This window comes from Panthera uncia, chromosome D1, assembly GCF_023721935.1.
Source record: "Panthera uncia isolate 11264 chromosome D1, Puncia_PCG_1.0, whole genome shotgun sequence".
Lineage (NCBI taxonomy): Eukaryota > Metazoa > Chordata > Mammalia > Carnivora > Felidae > Panthera > Panthera uncia.
The window spans coordinates 6,310,146-6,330,136 of NC_064808.1; the positions used below are offsets into that span (position 1 = coordinate 6,310,146).

Here is a 19,991-nt window from a genome sequence, read left to right on the forward strand (position 1 = left end):
TGACGCTAGACGTGTAGACGGCTGAAGAGGTGAAAACTGAGCACGGCGGCCCTCCCCCCCCACCTTGCGTCACTTCCGCTTCCTCCCAGCCAGGCGGGTAATTCGAACGTTTCTGTCTCCGTCGGCCCTCCGGGTTGGCGCGAGCCCTGGCGGCGGAGGCCGTGGCGGAGATCGAGACCGAGGCTAATATGTCCGAGAGGCGAACGCGGTCCGGAGGGGCCGCCCAACGCTCCGGTGAGCGGAAGGCGCGCGGGAGCCTGGGGCCGAGCCGTTTGAGGGACGGAGCCCCGTGAGGAAGGCCCTCCCCCCACCGCTCTAGGAGGCTCCTTCCCGGGAAGAAGCCCCAAAGGGCTTGTTTGGGAACTTTCTCTCGCTCTCTCCTGAACTTGCTCTCTAGACTCTGAGGTTTAGAGTCCTCCCCTACCTCCTAACTTTTTTCTCTTCCCAGGGCCCAGGACCCCGTCTTCTACTCAGTCTCCGCGGAGGTCCCAGCGGAAATCAGGCCCTGATCTCCCCAGCACCCTCCCTGAAATCTGGCCCAAGGTGAGCCCGGGATTCCTCAGTTTCTGCCTCGGAGGCCGGTGGAGTAATGTGTAGTTCATGTTCACTCCTCTTTTCCAGGCATCCCATGCGGCTCCTGTCAGAAAGCCCATCGTTTTGAAGAAGATCGTAGCCCATACCGTAAAGGTGAGGGCTAACAGAAGGGTTGTGGGTTGGGAGCCAAAATTGGGGGTGGCTAAGTGATCAGTTATTACTGTCTCCACAGACCCCATCTGTGCACACTCCTCGAAGGAGCCCAAGGGTGAGTTCATTTTCATCTGCTTAGTTGAGTGGGGAGCACTCTAGAAATGGGGCAGGGCATACTGGCTGCTCCCATCTGCCCAGGTAACTGTTTTGAGGTACAGATCTTCCTCCCGTTAGGACGGGATTACATCCTAATAAACCTATCGTAAGTTGAAAATACCCTAAGCCAGAAATGCATTTCATACACGTAATCCTTTGAACGTCATAGTTTAGCGAAGCTTGCCTTAAACGGGCTCAGAACGCTTACGTTAGCGCGCCCTTGGGTAAACCATCTAACACAGAGCCTATTTATAACAAAGAGTTGGATACCATTTAATTTCTGGAGTTCTGTATGAAAGTGAACAACGGGACGGTTGTACGTTCTATCCATTGTTTACCCTCCGTGATCGCGTATCGGGAACTGCCTGACGAGAGAGTATCTTACCACGTATCACTAGCCTGGGAAAAGATCAAAATTTGAAATGTGATCTCTGCTGAATGTATGTCAGTTTTGCGCGGTAATAAGGTTGAAGAATTTTGAGTCCGACCATCAGTAAGTTGGGAACCATCTGTATTTGGAAACAGGTTGCCTTTGGAAACCTACATACATCGCCCGTTTTGCGCACTCCGTGTGGACTTAATAATAATACATTGTGGTCTTGTGGCATTCTAATAGCCTATATTGTTTTCCTTGAAGAACTGAGCTGTGTCCCAACTCTTCCTCCTCCTTTCCAGTCTGTCTGCTCTGTTCGTGAGTACTGGTTGTTGTAAGAGAAACGTACAGCACTTGTACTGGTTTAGCAGGAGTTACTAAGGGTGTTTCATTAACAGAAAACCTGTGCCTGGGGATACAATAAATGGAAAACGCTAGCTGCCTTTTAGGAGCACATGGAACTCCCAGTCAAGCGGGGAGAAAGACTGATGAACAAGCGATAGTAGCCTAGTGTGCTGAGAACTGCAGTAAGAAAAGTACTAGAGGTCAGGAAGGCACCTAACCCAGACTAGCTGGCCCTGCGATTGTGTCACAGAAGAAGGAAGGTTTCAACTGAGTCTTTAAAGACAGGAGTGTTTGGGCACAGGAAGCTGTGTTTGCCGAGACCTCTAATTCACAAAATCCCCAGGCGTGCAGAAGGGCAGCTCGCTCAGGGTGCCTTTGGCCATCTTGTTAGGGGATGGAACAGGCTAAGACAGAGCAGCTCCTGAAGCATGAAAGCCACACTCGGGAGCTTGGGCTCCATCCTTGGCACCGCAGGAGCCTTTGGGGAGTCGGTAGTCCCCGAGGCATGCTGGCGTGTTTCAGAAAAATCCCTCTTGGGTCTGGGTGGAGACCGGGTTGGACAAAGCCTGCTGCTGGGGACCCGAGGCCAGGTAGGAGGACTTGACTGAAGTGACATGGTGGGGGCCTGAAGGAAGGGAAGGGCAAAGTGATGCTCTGCCCCTCGGCTCACCACGTGACCATCCCATCACACAGGACTCGGCTTAAAGGACCCCTCCTGGAAGCCTTCCCTGACCACTTGCACCCTGTCGCTGTTGTGTCTCTTCGTAATTCTCGTTAGGCCTTACAGATACCTGAGAATATTTGCGTGTGGTCTTGAGGGCGGGGACTTCTGCCTCCCCGTGGTAATCCCTCATTCTTGTTGGTTGAATGATAGGTTGATGATATACTGATCAAAACTGCAAGGATTTGGACGGCTGTTTGGCTGTAGGGGATGAGGAGGAAGTAGTCTAGGGTGACCCCCATTTTGTTCGGCATCCCCCCTTTTTTTTTCAGTTCATTTGAGAGACGATGCAAGTGGGGGAGAGGCAGAGAGAGAAGGGGGGAGAGCACACACGCACAAGAATCTCAAGCACGCTCTGTGCAGACAGTGTGGAGCCCGAAGCAGGGCTTGATCTCACCAACCATGAGATCGTGACCTGAGCCGAAATCAAGAGTCGGATGTGGGGCGCCTGAGTGGCCCAGTCGGTTGAGCGTCTGACTTCACCTTAGGTCATGATCTCTCATGGCTTGTGGGTTCAAGCCCAGCGTTGGGCTCTGTGCTGACAGCCTGGAGACTGCTTCGGCTCCACTCGTGTGCTCATGTGTTCTCTCTCTCTCTCTCTCTCTCTCTCTCTCTCAATAATAAACATTAAATAAGAGTCGAGTGCTTAACTGACTGAGCCACCCAGGCACCCATATTCAGCATCCCCTTTACTAAGACTCCTGGAGCAGATTTCTAGTGCTTGTAGCTAGGAAGTGTCTCTCTTGATAACCAACATACTTCTGTTAGACCACAAGAGTGACGGAATTTGTCCTGTTTCCTACCTTGTGTTGGCTGCCAGAAAGCTCAGTGTGGAATTTTGTGTACATTTGTTCAGTGAGCATTTATGGAATGCCTGCTGCACGCAGGGCTTTGCGGAAGGTGCTGGACGTAGGCAGGGTCACCCAGACGGATGAAGACCCCTTGCTGTCAAGAACCTCATATTCCAGTTGGGGTGATGGTTGACCAGTGAACAAGCCAAAATCCGAGAGTGGTGGCTGCCGGACGAGATAGGTCAGGGTCGCAGCAGTAAATAGCAGTGGTAGGAGGGGCTGGTCTCTGCTTTATGGTAAGAAATACCTTCTCTGAGGAAGCCGCGTTTGAGCTGAGAATAGAATTTTTAAGGAGCCAACGTGTGGACCTCTCTTTTTTTTCTCTCTTGATTGTTTTCAGTTTATTTCTTTATTTTGAAGCAGGAGAGGGGCAGAGAGAGAATTCCAAGCAGGCTCCACCTACTTAAAATTCCAACCCACCCCCAGTCCTATCTTGTCCTGTTTTTTTTTCCGAAGCGTTGAGTGCCTCTGACGTGCTACATGATTTTTCCCTGTTCGTTAGCTCTGTCTTACTCCCACGGGAACGGAAGCCCCATGGAGACCAGGTTTTCTCTGTTCTACTCCCTGTTCTCCCGATGCCTGGAACGGGGCCCGTGACCAATAGGTACTTACTGACTGGGTGCACATTTTAGGAAAACTCTTGCCAGCTGTGTGACATATGGACCACAGAGGGCACAGGCAGAAGCAGGAAGAGAGGTCAAGAGGTTACTGCACTGGTCAGGACGACCCGTGATGGACGCCTGCATAGTAGAGGTTGGCCAGCTTCTGGTCACGTGTTGTTTGGAGACAGAGCCGACAACGCCAAGTGGTGATAAGTCCTCTTGTGTTACAGAAGCGGACTCAGAAGTGATGGCAGATTGTTCTTCCCCTTCCCAAATTTGTCTCAAGGTCTGATTTGTTGCTCGTCCTGTCTTTTCCTTTATAAGTGTTCTGTGCGTCTTTCCACACTGAATCTCCTCGGACCTTTCTGGAAGTAAGTGATAACAGCTAAGTAACGAGGAGTTGTTCTCTCTTCTGCCCTGGTACAGATTGCTTTTTTCTTGGAGAAGGAAAACAACCCTTCTAGCAAGGAGCCTGCTAGGGAGGAGCCCTTCAAGACAAGCAGTGTCCCCATCACCCCCACCCCCACTCCTGTGCTGTGCCCCCTGAATGTCGAGTCCAACTCCAGGGAAGACCTGGACGCCAGAGACTTGGAAATGTCTAAGAAAGTCAGGCGATCCTACAGCCGGCTGGAGACCCTCGGCTCTGCCTGCACCTCGACCCCAGGCCGCCGGTCTTGCTTTGGCTTCGAGGGCCTGCTGGGGTCAGAAGACTTGGCCAGAGTCTCACCTGTGAGGTGTTCAAAGTTAACCGAAGTCCCCAGGGTCCCTGTGAAGCCCTGGGCCCCAGATGCCACTCTGCCCGGAATCTCTCCACCTGCTGTGAAAGAGAAACGAAAGAAAAAGAAGGTTCCGGAGATCCTGGTGAGTGAGGGGCAGGGCATTTCCTCTGCTGGCACACGGGACACACTGGGAGACATGCCGGGACTCAGGCTGGCCTGGGGCTCAGCACCTGCAGGGTATGGGTAGAAATGCCCTGGCCAACGTGCCCCTTTCCTCACTCACCTGTCCCCCCCCCCCCCCCCCCCCCCCCCCATTTCTCTTCCTCTAGAAATCAGAGCTGGATGAATGGGCTGCAGCCATGAATGCCGAGTTCGAAGCTGCTGAGCAGTTTGATCTCCTGGTTGAATGAGATGTTGTGGGGGCCCTATTCTCCCCTCCCTTGTACATAGCTCCTCCTCCCTGCAGAGAAGACACTTGGGGTCCCCTCCCCTGGTCTTGTTACCTGTGCATGTGCCGTCACCACACAAAGCCTGTCCTCCTCTGAAAGCTTGTACAGTGGCGACAGCATCTCAGGAAACGTACTGCTGTCCCATGTCTGTTCTGACCCACTGGCCTCTCCTTCCCTCCCAGGGGAGTCCAGCCAGTTTCCACACCAGGGAGTAGGGATTGCTGGCACAGCCAGAGGAGGTGAAAGGCTGGGGTTGCAGGTGAGAGGACCTGGGCCGCTGTGGGGGATTGAGGCTGCTCTGCATCAGCCGCACCGAGCCTCAGGCATCCCCCCCACCCTGCATCATCTTCTCCTGGGGGCTTGGTTCCTGGCCACAAGCCCATCTGCGTCAAGAAGCTTGGGCTCCCTCTCAGATTCCGTAGATGGTCCGGGAGAGAATTCTGAGGAAGAAGCTGGACACTGTAGAGTCTTACATTGTGAAGGACGGAGGGAAGCCTTGGTTGGGTCAGAGACCATAGCTCTTACTATGAAAGCTGTTCTGTAGGTCTGCTCTGCTGCTGAGATTGTTCAGTTAAATGCCAGGCTGCTGGGGGCCAGGAGGGTGCGTTTTTCGGTGTGGCCATTAGGTGCCACAGGAACTGAGGCCCGGGCCTCTGGGGGACGCCTGCACAGGCCCGGGAAGGGGGCTGTGGTGGGAGGTGCCCTTATCGTCGCTTAGCCTATTTCTTACAAAATAAAGTGCAGAGTCTACTCCACTGTAGAGGGAAAACAGGGTCAAACAATCCGAATCCCAGTCCCACTAGCGTTTTGCAGCTACACCCATAAAGTTCTAGGAGGTGCCTTTTCACCTGCCAGAAAGGGACAGGGGTCAGAGGCAGTTTTAACTTTTAGTTTCCTTAGTGTCTGCTCACACGAGAACACTGCCTGACGAGATGTTAGGAGCAGATGGGGCGCGCGAGCGTGGGTGTGTTGTCTCATTGTTTCTGGGGAGCCCTGCTCCCCTGCTTCTCTTGGATCAGTGCTGGTAAAGAGCATGCTCTCAGAGGCTGCCCTCCCACGATTTCTGCCATACGTCTTCTGACGTTTACGGGGCCGTGGAGATAGAGGGGAGATGCACGCATGCTGGGTTAGGGTACTTGATGATCCGGCGCGGGCCCGGTGGGCACCAGTGAAAGCCCTCAAAAGGCCTGGGAATCCCGGGCTTCCTGTTCAACACTTTGTGCTTCGTCAGACCCTGCAAGCAAGCCCCCTTGCTCGGACGGGCCCGGACGCTCCGGAGCTGGACAGCTAAAGAATTCTTGTCCTCGCTGGCTGGTGGGGTGGGACACTTGGGAAATGTCTTGGAGTCGAGAGTAGCCAGGTGCTGTGCTGCTGATGGCATCATTGCAAATTCTCGCTGTCCCTGAAAAACTGACTAGAGTTGAAGGGGAAATTGTGTTGTTGTTTTAATAAAAAAGTTTTTTTTGATTACAAAGTTTCTGCTCATTCTGCTGTTTTTATAGAGGCAGAGGCGAGGGTGGGAGGCCCAGGAAGCCAAGCCTTCTTTGACCTGTGTCACCAGGGTTGTCCCCTTGTGCAGGGGACTGCCAGCCTGGCCTCTGGTGGCCCCGTGATCACTGCTCTGCTCTCACATTTGTTTTTTTCTGTCCAGTCAAGAACAGGCCCTTCAAGGCAGGACTTGCTTCTTCAAGGCAGGACTGCCTGGAAAGGGGGCCTCCAGGGAGCCCCGGCCCCTCCAGTCCCAGGAGGAAAGAGGTGGGGCTGCTAAGAGCTTCACCCGGTGCCTGGGGACCCGCTCCTCACAGAAGCCGGCCTCCGTTCCCCTGTGAGGCTCCTGCGAAGGAGCCAGCTTCTCACATTGGCCCAGCCGCCGTGCCCTACGACAGTAGGGGCAGAGCCTCCTGGGGGCTAGTCAAAGAGACAGGTTCAGTTCGCCCATCCGGCTCAAGAATGCCCAGGGATGCGTGTGCCGCTTGACGTACTGTGGCTCGAACTAGTCTCCCTCCCAGTTCCTCTTTACACTTGTCCTTGCCTCCTGGCCCTTAGAACAAATTAAGGGCTTTAACTCCTTGAATTCAGGGTGCCTGGGTGGCTCAGTTGGTTAAGCCTCCGACTTCAACTCAGGTCATGATCTCACTGAGTTCAAGCCCTGTGTCGGGCTCTTTGCTGTCAAGGGGCCCGGGGGGTCATCTGCAACTCTGTGCTCGCCCTCGCCCCATCCCATCAGCCCTAACCTCAGCCTCCCTCTGTCCCAAGGCCATTGGACAGCACTGGCCTAGCAGGTCTAGTTCCTTTTAACCTCTCACTTCCAAACTCCACACTGGGGTCAGACTCAGTTTCCTAGAAGACAAAAATAGCCCGTCTCTCCCTTGCTTAAAGCCCTTTACACAATTCCACTTCTGAGTGTAACACCCAAAAGAATGGAAAGTAGGGTCTCGAAGGGATAAAAGATAATCATTCGTACAGACCATTGAGAGGCTGGCTTTTGTGGTGTCACAGCGTCTCCTGCACTTGTTCCCCGGTATCCACACAGTGTAGACACTTGGCAGGGGGATCAGTTGCGCCTGCCTCTCCACTCCCAAGGCCCTTGGCTTCCGCCCCCCCCCCCCACATGTCTCCTCGTCCCCCCCCACACTCCTACTTACGGCCCAGACGACCCACAGACACACAAAGGTCTCTCCATGCCTCCTTGTCACCCGGGGGCCACAGCCCAGGCCAGCTCACACTGTGCCCTGGTGGGAGTGCCCTTCAGCACCGGCCTGCCCAAGCTGCTCCCTCTTTTGGGCTGCTCCCTCTTTTGGGTTGCTCTCCCCGTGCCAAGATACCCCATTTCCTATGGACAATCAAGCGTCACATTCACGGCGGAATCTAGCTGGAGCTTTGAACCAAATGTGTGGCTCCCTTCTCTCGTGGCCGGGGCTGTCTACAGGCTTCTGTTACGGCACATCTCCCTGTGCTGCGCTCACCTGGGAACCTGGGACCTTCCCTAGCCCCGGGGGCTTCTCCTGGGCAGAACCGGATCACGATCACCTATCTGTGTGCTCTCGGGACCCTGCTGAGACCTGTCCCACAGGAAGCAGCCGGTCAACGTTTACTGGGGACCACTAACTGCAGAGTGAGCTGCGTCCTGTCATGTTCATGCCACTGATTACTGACCTTTTCTTATACTCGGGCCCTTGAGGCTGCTTCCAGTTTTGCTCTTTGGTGTAAATTATTTTTTTATTTCCATGGGAGTCGTGTCTTGAAGCCTCATTACCAAAGCAACCTTACCAGGGGCAAAGGTCCCGGCTAGTTTTGTAGATCTTGTTATACGCTGCCAACTTCCCCCAGGACACAAATCAAACCCAGTGACAGAGCTACCCGCTTGGGAGCGCTGGTGTTACTTTGGAGAGTTACAGGAACTCCTGCAGGATATTGCCAGCCACGAAGGTTCTGTTTACATCATGTGGACAGGAATTATAATATTTTAGGCCACCCGGAAAGGCTCAATGTACTGCAGAGAGGACTTCACATAGGATCCCTGCCACGACCCATGGGCCTGTCAAAAGCCCAGACGGAGCTCGGTATGAAGGACACACGGGAGGTCACTATTTGCCTTCTCATTGGATTGTCCTCTATCACTAGGCCAGCCGATGTGCGAGATTCTGGAAAAATCTGAAAGTGAAAAATGGCGACAATTCCATCTACTGACTGAAGACTTTCTGTCACCTGGGGGCGGGGGCCGCCTGGGTAATTCAGTTGAGCATCCGACTTCGGCTCAGATCATGATCTTAGGGTTCGTGAGTTCGAGCCCCGCATCGGGCTCTCTGGTGTCAGCACAGAGCCCGTCTCCCTCTCTCTGTGCTCCCCCGATCGCATTCTCTCTCTCTCTCTCTCTCTCAAAAGTAAACACTGAAAAATATATATTTAAAGACTTCCTGTCACTTGGGGAGAAGCTGCTGGTAACATCACTTCGTAGAGACAGATGCATATTTAGGCTCAGGGATGTGAACCTGCCCACGGGGGTCCCGGGGAGGTACATCTGCTCAGCAGAGAAAAGAGTGGGGTTCAGCTCAGATTACAGAGCAGGGAGGGAACAGGAGAGGGGTGAACAGCGCGGGCAAGAGTGGCGGTGGGGGCAGCTCAGGCTGGTGTTGGGAAGTGAGGCTCCTGGCCGGTCTGAGCAGAGACCTGTTCAGGGACAGTGGCGTATTAAGGGGGTTGGAAACAGGGGAGTACATAAGAGAGGGTCTTGAATGCCACACTATTTGTTTCTCGGTGTCTCATTGATAGATGATTTCTATGCCCAAAATGGGAGGGATTCTCCACTTTTTTACAAGCTTCTACAGGATTCCTTTCAACAGGGTGCCCGTCACGCCCCCACCCCCTATACCTTGCATTTGCAAGGGTTCGGTTTATAAAATATTACCAGCATGTAGCATGTTGCCAGATAAAATGCGGGTCACCTAGTAAAATTTGAATTTCAGATAAACAACGAATAATTTTTTAGTCTAAGTATTTCCCAAACACTGCGTGGGCCATACTTACGCTTTTAAAAGTATTCGGTTTCATCTGAGATTCAAATTTCACTGGTACCCTTCCTTGCGCTTTATTTGCTAAATGCGGGAATCCTAACTTTGAGGGGTCTGGTTTGCTAGACAGAACTGGTGGTGGAGGCTCTCCAGACCGGAGGCTGCGTCAAGAAAACCAGACAAGGGGCGCCTGGGTGGCTCCGTCGGTTAAGCGTCCGATTTAGGCTCAGGTCATGAGCTTGCGGTTCGTGGGTTCGAGCCCCGCGTCAGGCTCTGGGCTGACAGCTCGGAGCCTGGAGCCTGCTTTCGGATTCTGTGCCTCCCTCTCTCTCTGTCCCTCCCCAGCTCCCTGTCTGTCTCTCTCACAAATATATAAACAAATTAAAAAAAGGAAATCAGACAAGGCTGGAAAGGGGGAAACCAGCAGGATGGTGGACGTGCCTCACCAACCGGGCTTCTGTCTCCTTCAGTCTCTCAGGGGCAGACGAAGAGCCCGCTCTACACCCGTGGTGAAGCCAGAGGTGCAGCCGGTTGAGAAGCAGGAACCAGAAGACCCTCAGGTCTCCGGGGAGCCAGTCTTAGAGGTGACAGGAAGCACCAGGGACTCCCAAGGCAGACGGCAGGGGTGGCAGGAAGGGTGGCAGGTGGCTGGAGAAATTCTTACCCCGCCGGAGAGGAGCTCTGGACCGCCGGCCACCAGCCCCGCTGTCTTGCTCTACGGTGTGAGGGGACCCAGTCTCCCTGGCCGCCGGCCTTCTGCCCTTCAGTCACCATGGCACCTTCTCTGCCAAAGCCGTCTTCTTCAGAGCAACCGCGGAACTTGCAGCCAGAACCTACCGTCACATTCCTGTTTACGCTCCTGAGCACAGCGGAGCCCAAAGACCCTGAGGCGTAAGGCTGAGTGAGTGTGTGCAGGGGAGGGAGGCAGAGGGTGCTTCTCTCTGTTAACATTCAGACCTGGGCCAGGACTCAGCCCCGGGATGCGCAGAGGGGAGACCCATCCAGGACCTGGGCCTGGGTCTGCCCCCCTCCCCAGACCCTCCCCCAGCCTCTAGACCCTCTGGTCCAACCCTTGCTGCGCACTCTTCCCAGGGACGCAGAGATCCAGGAGGACCAGTTCCTGGACAAGGAAGACTGGGGGGCCCGGCGGACCTCACAGGAAATCAGCTATTTGCACAATGATTGCATGAGGTGAGCTGGGCCGGGGCAGGTGGGGGCGGGTGGGGGGACAGGGCTTCCCCCCCCCCCCCCGCCGCCCCACTGAGGTCAGGGCCTGGGGCTTGACAGCGGTGGGTTTGCACCCTCGCGTGCCCCTCCTCCTTCCCCTCTTCTGCCTGCTCACCGTTCTGCACTGGATGACCTCCTCACTGGCCAGCAGGTCCCCTCCCTCCCCAGCATCGGTGCCCTCCTGTGTGAGCGGAACCTGCCCCACAGATGCAGGAGGCGACCGCTCTTTCCCATCAGGCAACTGGGTGCCCACATGCCTGGTCAGCAAGGCTGCCTGCAAGGGGACCCCCACCTTTAACTGTCCAAGAACTTGAGGGAGCAGTTTGGTCTGTGGAGCAATGGGGGTGGGGCTCTGTTCTCTGGGTGCCAGGCTCTGGAGTCTGTGTAATTCCGCGGCCACTTGGCCCTCCGTGGTGATGCCAGGGTCAGACCTGTGCCTGGAGACAGAGGTTTGGGGGGTGGGGCAGGGGGACACATTCCCTCCGGGCTGCTCGTGGGCTCCCGTAGCAGAGATCCGAGGGGTGGGCACGTTGATTCATACCCAGAGCACTCGAGCCGGGCTACTTCCGGGGCCGACCCTCTTGCTGGCCTGGAACCACGCAGAATTCTGTCATGGTCCCCGCCCCCACCTATGGCTTTGCCAGGACAAGACTGGACCCTTGGTGAAAGCCCGTTCCCAGGTGGCCTTTCCAGGTCACACAGCCCAGGCAGGAGACGCGTGTTGGGCGCTGCGGGGAAGCTGCTTAGGATAAGAGCCTGGGGGCTGAAGCGGGTCTCTTTCCATTCTAGACTTCGGGAGTCACTGAGCACCATCCAAGCAGACAACCTGGCCCTGGGGGAGAAGCTGCAAAGGCTGGTGAGCCCCTCAGCCCGGGACCCCCTTTCTTCGTTGTGCCTCCCCCTCCTCCCTGCCTCCCGGCCCAGCTAGAGGGCCTCATAGCGGGCCTCAGACAGACAGTCCTGTCCGGGGTCAGTACCCACCTCTGGGCCCTGCAACCTTTTGTTCCAGCTGAACTTGTCATATAAGAGCCTCCAGGAGGAAGCAGAGGCCCTCCAGGAGGAGGTGAAGGCCGTCCACGAGGGAGCCCAGGCCATCCAGGAGGGAGCCCAGGACGATCCGGAGGAGGCCCAGGCTGTCCCGGAGGATGCCCGGGCCGTCCAGGGGGTGGCGCTGTCCCCGCTGCCCTGACGGCCCCCCTGTGGCACGTGGGGAGCAAGGGCAGGCCTTCCCAGCCGCTCACTCAGCTCCCCTTGCCTGTAGCAACCCAGCTCCCAGGAGACCGCACTCGTCCTGCGGCCTGGTGCTCCCGCCACCCACAGACACCAGCGTCAGCCCTGGCCGGGCCCGAGGCTGGAAACTGGTCGTCTCCTCGGGAAGACGTTCCAGCAGCTCCTCTGCAGGTCCCAGCAATAAACTTCTCCGAAGTTGAGCAGCCACTCCCCGCGTGTTTGTGGGCCCTGGGAATCAGGTAGGGTGGGAGGTCACCAGCTCCAAAATGAGCTTGGTCCCTGGGCCCCCCCCGGCCCCCCCCCCCCCCCCCCCCCCCCCGCCTTGGTTCCCTGGCCCTGAACTCCCATCACCCCGGAAGAGGTTCCAGGCCTGGTGGTGTCAGCCTCAAGGGCAATGTCCCCGTGATAAGCACTGGGGTGGGACTAGAAGCCCCCCCCCCCCCAAGGATGGAGGCCACAGGTCTAACTCCAAAGGGCAGAAAGAGACTAGGGAAGGGCTGGAAGAGCCACTACCCACCTTGCGACCTCGGATAAGTCTCTTCTCCTTTAGAAGTCCAATCATGGGCAGGGGTGGGGGCTGGTAGTGGGAGCTCCACAGGGGTCCAACACCTGACACTCGTGAGACCTCTTGCCCTACACCCATGGGACTCTTCCTGCCCTGGCTGCGGCTGGCTGCCTTCCTGTATGACAGGAGCATGGTTCAGTTTGGTTTGGTGTTCAGACTCCTTAAAGAGGGGCGCCTGGGTGGCTCAGTCGGTTGATTTCGGCTCAAGTTCCTGGGATCGAGCCCGGAAGTCGGGCTCTGCGCTGGCAGAGCCTGCCTGGGATGCTCTCTCCCTCTCTCTGCCCCTCCTGCGTGCTGTCTCTCTCAAAAATAAATAAACTTATTTTAAAAAAAGAGAAAAAAAACTCCTTAAGGAGGAAGAGGACAGAGCCAGCAAGATTGATGAGGTTTCTGGGGTGACTGTGGGGCTCGTGGGGTCCGGAGCCGACGACCAAGAAAGACAGGACCCGTGGGCAGGAAGAGCTGCCCCGGAACCCTGAAGAGAGACGGGTTAAAGTCCAGGGGAAGTTTCCAGTGAGGTTTTCATATGCTAAAGACTCAAAGAATACCGGAGGCCTAGCTATTGTCAAGCTAAGGTGGTTTTCTCTCCAGCAAAGCATTAGCATTAAGACTGTAAGGAGTTTCTGGAGAAACGTTTTACTCTGCCTGCCTCAAGTATGTATTTGTCGATGGGCTGCTGGTTAGAAGGAAATTGAGTTCTAGCTGCCATTTCTTTCTGCCTTTGTTCCCCACCTCACTATGGAGGGGTGATGGAGACTTTTAGGTCCTTCGGGACTATGATCTCTATCAGTTAACCATCTGTTTTTCCCCTTTCCTTTGTTCTCGGGCAGCCAGGAGTGCCCAAGGAATGTCACACAAGTCCCACCTTGGTGGGGGGAGGGGGGTGTTTGCGGCCTGTCAGCTTGCCTCGTGCTCCCTGATCAAGATGACGAAACCAGTTTAAAGGAGGATACAAAGGAGGATACAAGAAATCGACATGCGTGTGTGTGTGTGTGTGTGTGTGTGTGGTCAATGGGGGAAACAGGAGGAATCCTGAAATAAGACTGCTATTGCTAAATTAGATCAATATTGGTCAATATCCTATAGAACAGTGTTTTTCAGGGGGCACCCAGGGGGGTTCAGTCAGTTAGGCGTCTGACTTCGGTTCAGGTCATGATCTCACAGTTTGTGAGTTCGAGCCCCGTGTCGGGCTCTGTGCCGACAGCCTGGAGCCTGCTTCTGATTCTGTGTGTGTCTCTCTCTCCCAAAAATAAATATTAAAAAAAAAAAAAGAGCAACGTTTTTCAAAGCCCCATGACCCCTAAGGGTGATAAAATGTACTGGGCAGAAATTCTCTAGTATGACACGAAAGGACTGGGGCCGTCTTTCTGCCTCATACCCACTGCAGGGAACACTAACCAAGAGGATGGAAATTCAGGTTTGCCCCTCTTCAGACCTAGTTTGACTTACACCAGCCCTGGTGGGATCACGCCCAGGCCAGTAACTCCCGACAGATTTGATTAGTGAAGGTTTGATTTGATCACAGATGCAGGCAGAGCTGAGCTGAGCTCTGACCTAGCAGCCGCCTCCCCCAGGACTCCACCCTCAGGGCCTGGATGGTTCTAGGAGTCCGAGGCGCCCCCCGCCACCCCCCCCCCACTTCCTGACCAGTTCTTGAAGGCGGCCCAGCTGTTACAAAACAGCAATCCTGCCATTTTCCTGAAGGGAATCATCTGATGCTCAGACGGCTGTTGGACCGGAAGCATGGTCCCCTTTGAGCCTGCTTCCCCCGAAAGCCTCCAGCATTTCAGCCTGGGAAAGCAAAGGTATGAGGCTACGTGAACACTGCAGGAAATGGAGTCGGTCACAGAGCCCTCTCTGCCCATTTGTCTCCGAACCACAGAAGAGCTGACAGGTGCCCCGGAGGCCCCAGCACTGTCCTGCCCTGAGCTGCGTCCCTACAGCCGCTCCTGTTGACACAGCAAGGCAGCGAGGCCTTCCCAAAGAGGGGGTCCCACAGCACAGCCATGCGGGCCCCAGGACATTCCCGGGTCTTTTAACACCCACACACACACACACACACACACACACTACTGTGCCATTCACAAGCTGTGCCCCCGATCGTCCAGGCCTCTCTGTCTTCAAGGCACTGAGGCTGGGTTGGCAAACCAGCCTCCTGCGTCCCCATGATTCTGCCTTGTGAGGAGCAGAATGGGATGCCCCTCTCCGCCTGGAGCCTGAGAGGTGGTATAGCTTTGGAGAGAAGAGGTCCTGCTCCCGGGTTCTAATCTCAGCTCTGCCACGTGCCAGCCCGTGTGGCCTCGACCGAGTAACCACACATGCTTCTTTATTTGCAACATGCAGTTAACTGCATGTTACCTGCAACATGCCCACTTCAGAGGCCCCCGCGAGGACTGGTGACCCAGTGCGGGCTCGGGGAGTTGTTAGCATGCAGCGAGGGTTGGCAAGTAGCCTACTTCCGGTGCATCTACCCACGCCTCCGACGTGGCTTCGGGGGCCCCGTGGAAGCAGGGTGGAGTGGGGTACCCCAGCAGGCTCCCAACTCCCACCTCACCTGAAGGGGCTGCTATTCCTGCCTGTGAGGGTGGCTCGATCCCGCGGCCCAGCAGCAGCACCCTCTGGAAACATCCCGCCCTGGAGGACTGTTAGATCCCACATCCCCGTCTCAAGAGGGCACTTGTGTCATGCAGGCCCCTACCCGTGGCCACCTCAGTGATCCCACTGGGGCTCATTCAGATGGGGTCTGTTTCCCAGGGGTTCTGAGCCCACCTTTTGTATCCCTTGGGGTTGCCCCAGGCCCCCTGCGTTCTGCTCCTTAAATCCCAGATAGCTGGGCCATGAATGCCCGACGCTGAGGAGGTGCGCTGGTCCAAGGCAGCTTTCCATCCATTCGACAGGCATGTGCTGAGTGCCTCCTATGTACCAGGCTCTGTTCTGGGCTCCGGAGATTCAGCGAGGGTGATTCAGTGAGATTCAGTGAGGGCGAAGCTTCCATCCGGGAGCGGGGAAGGGTGAGGAGGCCAGGACCAGGGAAAGACAATGGGACCGCTGGGCAGTGCTGACAGCCTGCCTGAGGTTTGGGATCATAAAGGTAAAGCAAGACCAGTGAGGTCACGTGATTCTGCAGGCCCATTCAGGGTCAAGGGTACAGGTGCAGAGTGGGCAGAGCGCCAGGTTTTTTTCCCCAGCGAATGTGACGGAAGCAGAAGAGGAGGCCGGTGGAGAGGCTTTGTAAGGGGCTGGGCGAGGCCAGGAGGGAGGAGAGGGAAAGTGGGAAGAGCTGGCACCAATGGATCAGGGGTCCTGGAGGGACAGGAGAACTCCTGCAGGCAGCAGGATCAACAAGTGAGGTGGGAAAATAAAAGAGAACCTGGTAGCTACCTTAAATGGTTCCATCAACACCACAATCCAAAATGTTCAGGGAGGGGCCACACCAGCCACCGAGCCAAGATGGGGAAAGGAAAATTGGCCAGGTTTACATCCGGTGCAGAATGCAGCGTAGACACCAGTTGACTCCAACAGCCTGAGCTGGGGTTCTCAGATGGCACACAGAGATGTCACACGCCCTTGTCCACGTGTCGCATCTGTAATTTCACAGGTTCAAGCAGCTAAATCCCTCCAGGAGGGGGTGGTGTGGGACCGTGGGGCTGTTCCTCATGCCGTCATCACCGTGTCTGTTCCTCAAGTTATCAGCCGATCTTGACGTCCCTCCCACTGCCTGCCAGGTGGTGACAGTCCTCCTGGTCCTCAGGAATGTGTACGCTCCCCACACTAACAGGCTTCTGATAAGATCCAAGGTCATATCTGGTGTGCTGATAACCACCTTGCAAAAACTGTGGCTTCCTGGTGTGCCTCCCTGAACCACTGATCACACTAAACCCCACCCATAGTCCTCCCATGCTGTCCTCCTGACCAGCAGCACCAGGGGGGATGGACACAGGATGGTGGGGGGAAGGTGGTGCCCACAAAACAGGGTTGTGAGCAGGAAGGGGGCTGCTCCGGGAGTGGGCTGTGAAATCACACACACACACCAAGTCTACCCTGCCCGGCTCACCCAGCTCTTGGGGCATCTGTGGGACAATCAATGGGCTGCAGCCTGGCTGGGGAGAGGCCCAAGGCAAGATAGGTCATGGGGGTAGGAGGAGTCACAGCTTGAGCCCCAGGGATCTTCCCACCCTGCCTGGCTCTCTGAGGCCCACAAGGGGCTCAATCAACATTTGTAGTGAGAACTTGGTGTCTTCCTGTCCTTCTCAGCCTTTGCGCATGCTGGGCCATTTGCACAGATGGCCTGCCCCTTGCCTTCTCTGCCTGCTGAATGCCTTCTCATCCTTGGAAGATCCCTTCAAATGTTCCCTCTTAGAATTCCTCATTCTCCCCACTGGGAACACACTGGTCCTCCCTCTATAGGGGCACTTACCACATGGTTGAGCCCAAAGCCTGCCTGTCTCCCCTCTGGACCTGAAGTCTTGGGCACCTCTTCCTCCTCAGGCCCTAACACGGGTTTTGCACAGAGCTGGATGAATGGATACTTGCAGGTATAAGAGAAGGAGTGAATAAAGGAATGGATGGATGGGAGGGTGGGTGGATGCGTGGATAGAAAAAATGGATGGGTAAATGGGTTAGTGGGTAGATGGATGGATGGGTGGATGGATGGATGGGTAGATGGGTGGATGGGTGGATAGATGGATGGATGGATGGATGGATGAAGGATGGTTGGATGGATGGATGGGTAGTTGGGTGGGTGGGTGGATGGATGGATGGATGGGTAGTTGGGTGGGTGGATGGATGGATGGATGGATGGGTGGGTGGGTGGCTGGATGGGAGAATAGATGGGTGGGGGAATAGGAGGGCAGGTGGATAAATAGTGGATGGATGGATGAACGGGTGAATGGATTCCAGAGAGGGCAGATACAGTTAGAGGATGGAGGAGGAAGTCACCTTGCAAAGGAAGAAATGGCTTCCCTTTCTAAGAGTTCCACTTCCTCACATAAGCTGGGACCCCTGCAGGATACACACAGAGAATTCTCCTGGATCCCCTTTCTTCCTTTAGCCCCAGGTTTTGCATTTTAGGGAGTCAGATGAGGCAGGAGTGGCTAAAATGTACTGAACTCCCATGATGTGCCAGACACTGGGCTAGATTTTTCTGCAGATGTGGTCTTGTTTAATGAAAACAGCACCAGTTTTGTGAAACAGATCTATTATCCCCGTTTGACAGCTTTAAAAAAACAAAACAAAACAAAACAAAACAGAGTCAGAGAAGCTAAACGAATTGCTCAGGGTCACACAGCTTACATCCAGCAAGGACGGCATTTGAACTCAAAACCTGCTCAAGCAGTGGGGGCTGAATGCGCTGGAAATCAAAGGGCGCTGAGAAGACAGAGGCAGGGGTGGCTGGGGGCAGGCCCAGCATTGCTCTGATCAGTGGCTCTGAGTTCCAGTTCTGGCTGAGACCTGGTCCCTCTCTGGGCCTCAGTGTGCCCATATGGACTTGATACCCTGGGGGTCGCTTCGGTGAATGATGCAGATATGGAGGTGGATGGGAACAGCTCGCGGCCCTCCCTGCAGGATGCTCCCTGACTCTCCCCGCCAGCGGAGGGCCAAAGGGCAGGGCCACCCATGGGGTAATGGTTAACTAGACCTGACACCCATCTATAAGGAGTGACCCCAGCTGGCCAAGACTCCACAAGATGCAGTGGGTGAAGGTGCTTGGGGGGTTGGTGGGGGCCTCTGCCCTCTTGGGCCTGGGGATCATCCTGGGCCACTTCGCCATTCCCAAAGGGGCCGACGCACCAGCTCCCAGCGTCTCAGTCTCCCAGGACCTGGATCTGGAGATCCTTGAGACCGTCATGAAGCAGCTGGATGCCAGCAAGATCCGAGAGAACCTTAGGTGAGAGGGCTGTCTACCCTCCCCTCCTGTTCACCAGAGGCGCCTCCCTGACCCTGGGCCTGGCCCTTTGTCTCCCCGCAGAGAACTCTCCAGGGAGCCTCACCTGGCCTCCAGCCCCCGGGATGAGGCGCTGGCACAGCTCCTGCTGCAGCGCTGGCGGGACCCGGAGTCAGGCCTGGACGCGGCGGAGGCCCCCACGTACGAAGTGTTGCTGTCCTTCCCCAGCCGGGAGCAGCCCAACCGGGTGGCTGTTGGTGAGGTCCCTCCCACTCAGGTCTGGGGATGCCCGTGGGGCGGGACCTGCCGGGCCCAGCTCTGATGCTGCCCCTCCTCCACAGTGGGTCCCACTGGGACCATCCTCTTCTCCTGCCGCCAGAGTGAACAGAACCTGACTGGGGAGCAGGGGGGCCCCGATGTGGTGCCACCTTATGCCGCCTACGCTCCCCCTGGAACCCCACAGGTGGGCCTGGGACACTCCCTCCCCTCTGCCGAGGCCCAGTCCCCTGTGGCTCCACCCCGAATTCTCCCTTCCTGACCCAGGGCCCTTCCCCCTAAACTCCACTGCCACACCTTTTGCCCATCGCCTAGCCATTCTACAAACGCTAATGGCCCCATGTTCAAGGCCAGGCCCACTACAGGGCACCTGGACCCAGAGGAAACGAGATGTGACTCCGTTCTTGGGAAGTTTACAAGCTCTGGGTGAAGCGGGGAAAATAGAATCAAAATCCTTCACTCTGCCACTCGGCCTCCCTCTCTCCTTTCCTCACCCCCTCTTTCCTGGGCCTGGCTCTGAGGATCACCTCCCCTTGGGACCAGGGCCTCCTCGTCTACGCCAACCGGGGAACGGAAGAAGACTTTATGGAGCTACAGACTCAGGGCATCAGACTGGAAGGCACCATCGCGCTGACCCGCTATGGGGGTACAGGGCGTGGGGCCAAGGTGAGCAGCAGCCCCCAGTACAGGAAACTGGTGTGTGTGTGTGTGTGTGTGTGTGTGTGATGGGGTGGTCAGCAGAGGACAGGAAGAAGAGAGGGGAAGAGGAAGGAGCAGGGTTGAGTGGCCTGCGGAGGCCTGGGCTGGGGCACAAGAGGTGAGCTATATTTGTGCTGTTACCACTCATGATGTGCTGTGTGACCCTGGATGCCTCCCCTAACCTCTCTGAGCCTTAGGAAATAAATGGATCAGGTAAACTTTGATATTCTGGGGGTCTAAGTTCTCCTGAATATTCAACTTAAGTCCCTCCTGTTGCCCTCCCTCCCGGCTTGCATCTTTTCAAGTAAACATTTTGGCTGAGTAGTTCACATGTGTGTTTTTCAAAAATGCAGGATTTTTTTTTTCTTAAACGTATAGAGTGAGAGAAGGGAACAGGGAGTTAGTGTTTAGCGAGTACCGAGTTTCAGATGTGCAAGACGCAGAATTCTGGAAGTGGGTGGGGGTGATGGTAGTGCAATAAAATGTGGATGTCCTCCCTGCCCGCTGAACAGCAGGCTATAAAATGGTTAGGGTAGTAAATTTCATGTAGATTTCAGTTGGGGTCACGGGCTCAGGTCTTGATCTCACAGTTTGGGAGATTGAGCCCCTTGTCAGATAGCTCCCAGCCTGCTTGGGATTCTCTCTCTCTCTCTCTCTCTCTCTCTCTCTCTCTCCTCTTTCTGCCCCCCCCCCCCC

General features: G+C 55.7%; 2 protein-coding genes across 4 annotated transcripts in view; both read left to right on the forward strand.

Annotated features, from left to right (window-relative positions):
- The first annotated feature begins 54 nt into the window (after positions 1-54).
- CDCA5 (cell division cycle associated 5) lies at positions 55-12,071 on the forward strand. 3 transcript variants are annotated; one of them, XM_049643112.1, is made up of 10 exons: positions 62-234; positions 449-543; positions 622-687; positions 767-802; positions 4,162-4,596; positions 9,885-9,998; positions 10,208-10,305; positions 10,507-10,605; positions 11,431-11,497; positions 11,651-12,071. In XM_049643112.1, exons 1-10 carry the CDS (start codon positions 189-191, stop codon positions 11,828-11,830), a joined length of 1,236 nt encoding a protein of 411 aa, XP_049499069.1. In that variant the 5' UTR covers positions 62-188; the 3' UTR covers positions 11,831-12,071. The 3 variants fall into 3 exon arrangements, with proteins under 3 accessions (XP_049499077.1, XP_049499071.1, XP_049499069.1); XM_049643114.1 differs by lacking the exon at positions 4,162-4,596 and having other exon boundaries at positions 58-234; XM_049643120.1 differs by lacking the exons at positions 9,885-9,998; positions 10,208-10,305; positions 10,507-10,605; positions 11,431-11,497; positions 11,651-12,071 and adding an exon at positions 4,784-6,002 and having other exon boundaries at positions 55-234.
- A 6,045-nt stretch (positions 12,072-18,116) lies between these two features.
- The window catches only part of NAALADL1 (N-acetylated alpha-linked acidic dipeptidase like 1), a 10,854-nt gene continuing 8,979 nt past the window's right edge, over positions 18,117-19,991 (forward strand). The window contains exons 1-4 of the mRNA XM_049643205.1: positions 18,117-18,323; positions 18,405-18,577; positions 18,662-18,783; positions 19,140-19,262. Coding sequence (XP_049499162.1) covers positions 18,124-18,323; positions 18,405-18,577; positions 18,662-18,783; positions 19,140-19,262 — 618 coding nt within the window. The 5' untranslated portion in view covers positions 18,117-18,123. The remainder of the gene's footprint in view (positions 18,324-18,404; positions 18,578-18,661; positions 18,784-19,139; positions 19,263-19,991) is intronic.

Bases quoted from the DNA above. Each gene is read 5' to 3' on its own strand.
- CDCA5 (XM_049643112.1), top strand. From the start codon at position 189: ATGTCCGAGAGGCGAACGCGGTCCGGAGGGGCCGCCCAACGCTCCG. The intron at 4,597-9,884 runs GTGAGTGAGGGG...TGTCTCCTTCAG, and splicing joins AGAAGGTTCCGGAGATCCTG to TCTCTCAGGGGCAGACGAAG. The intron at 11,498-11,650 runs GTGAGCCCCTCA...CTTTTGTTCCAG, and splicing joins GGGAGAAGCTGCAAAGGCTG to CTGAACTTGTCATATAAGAG.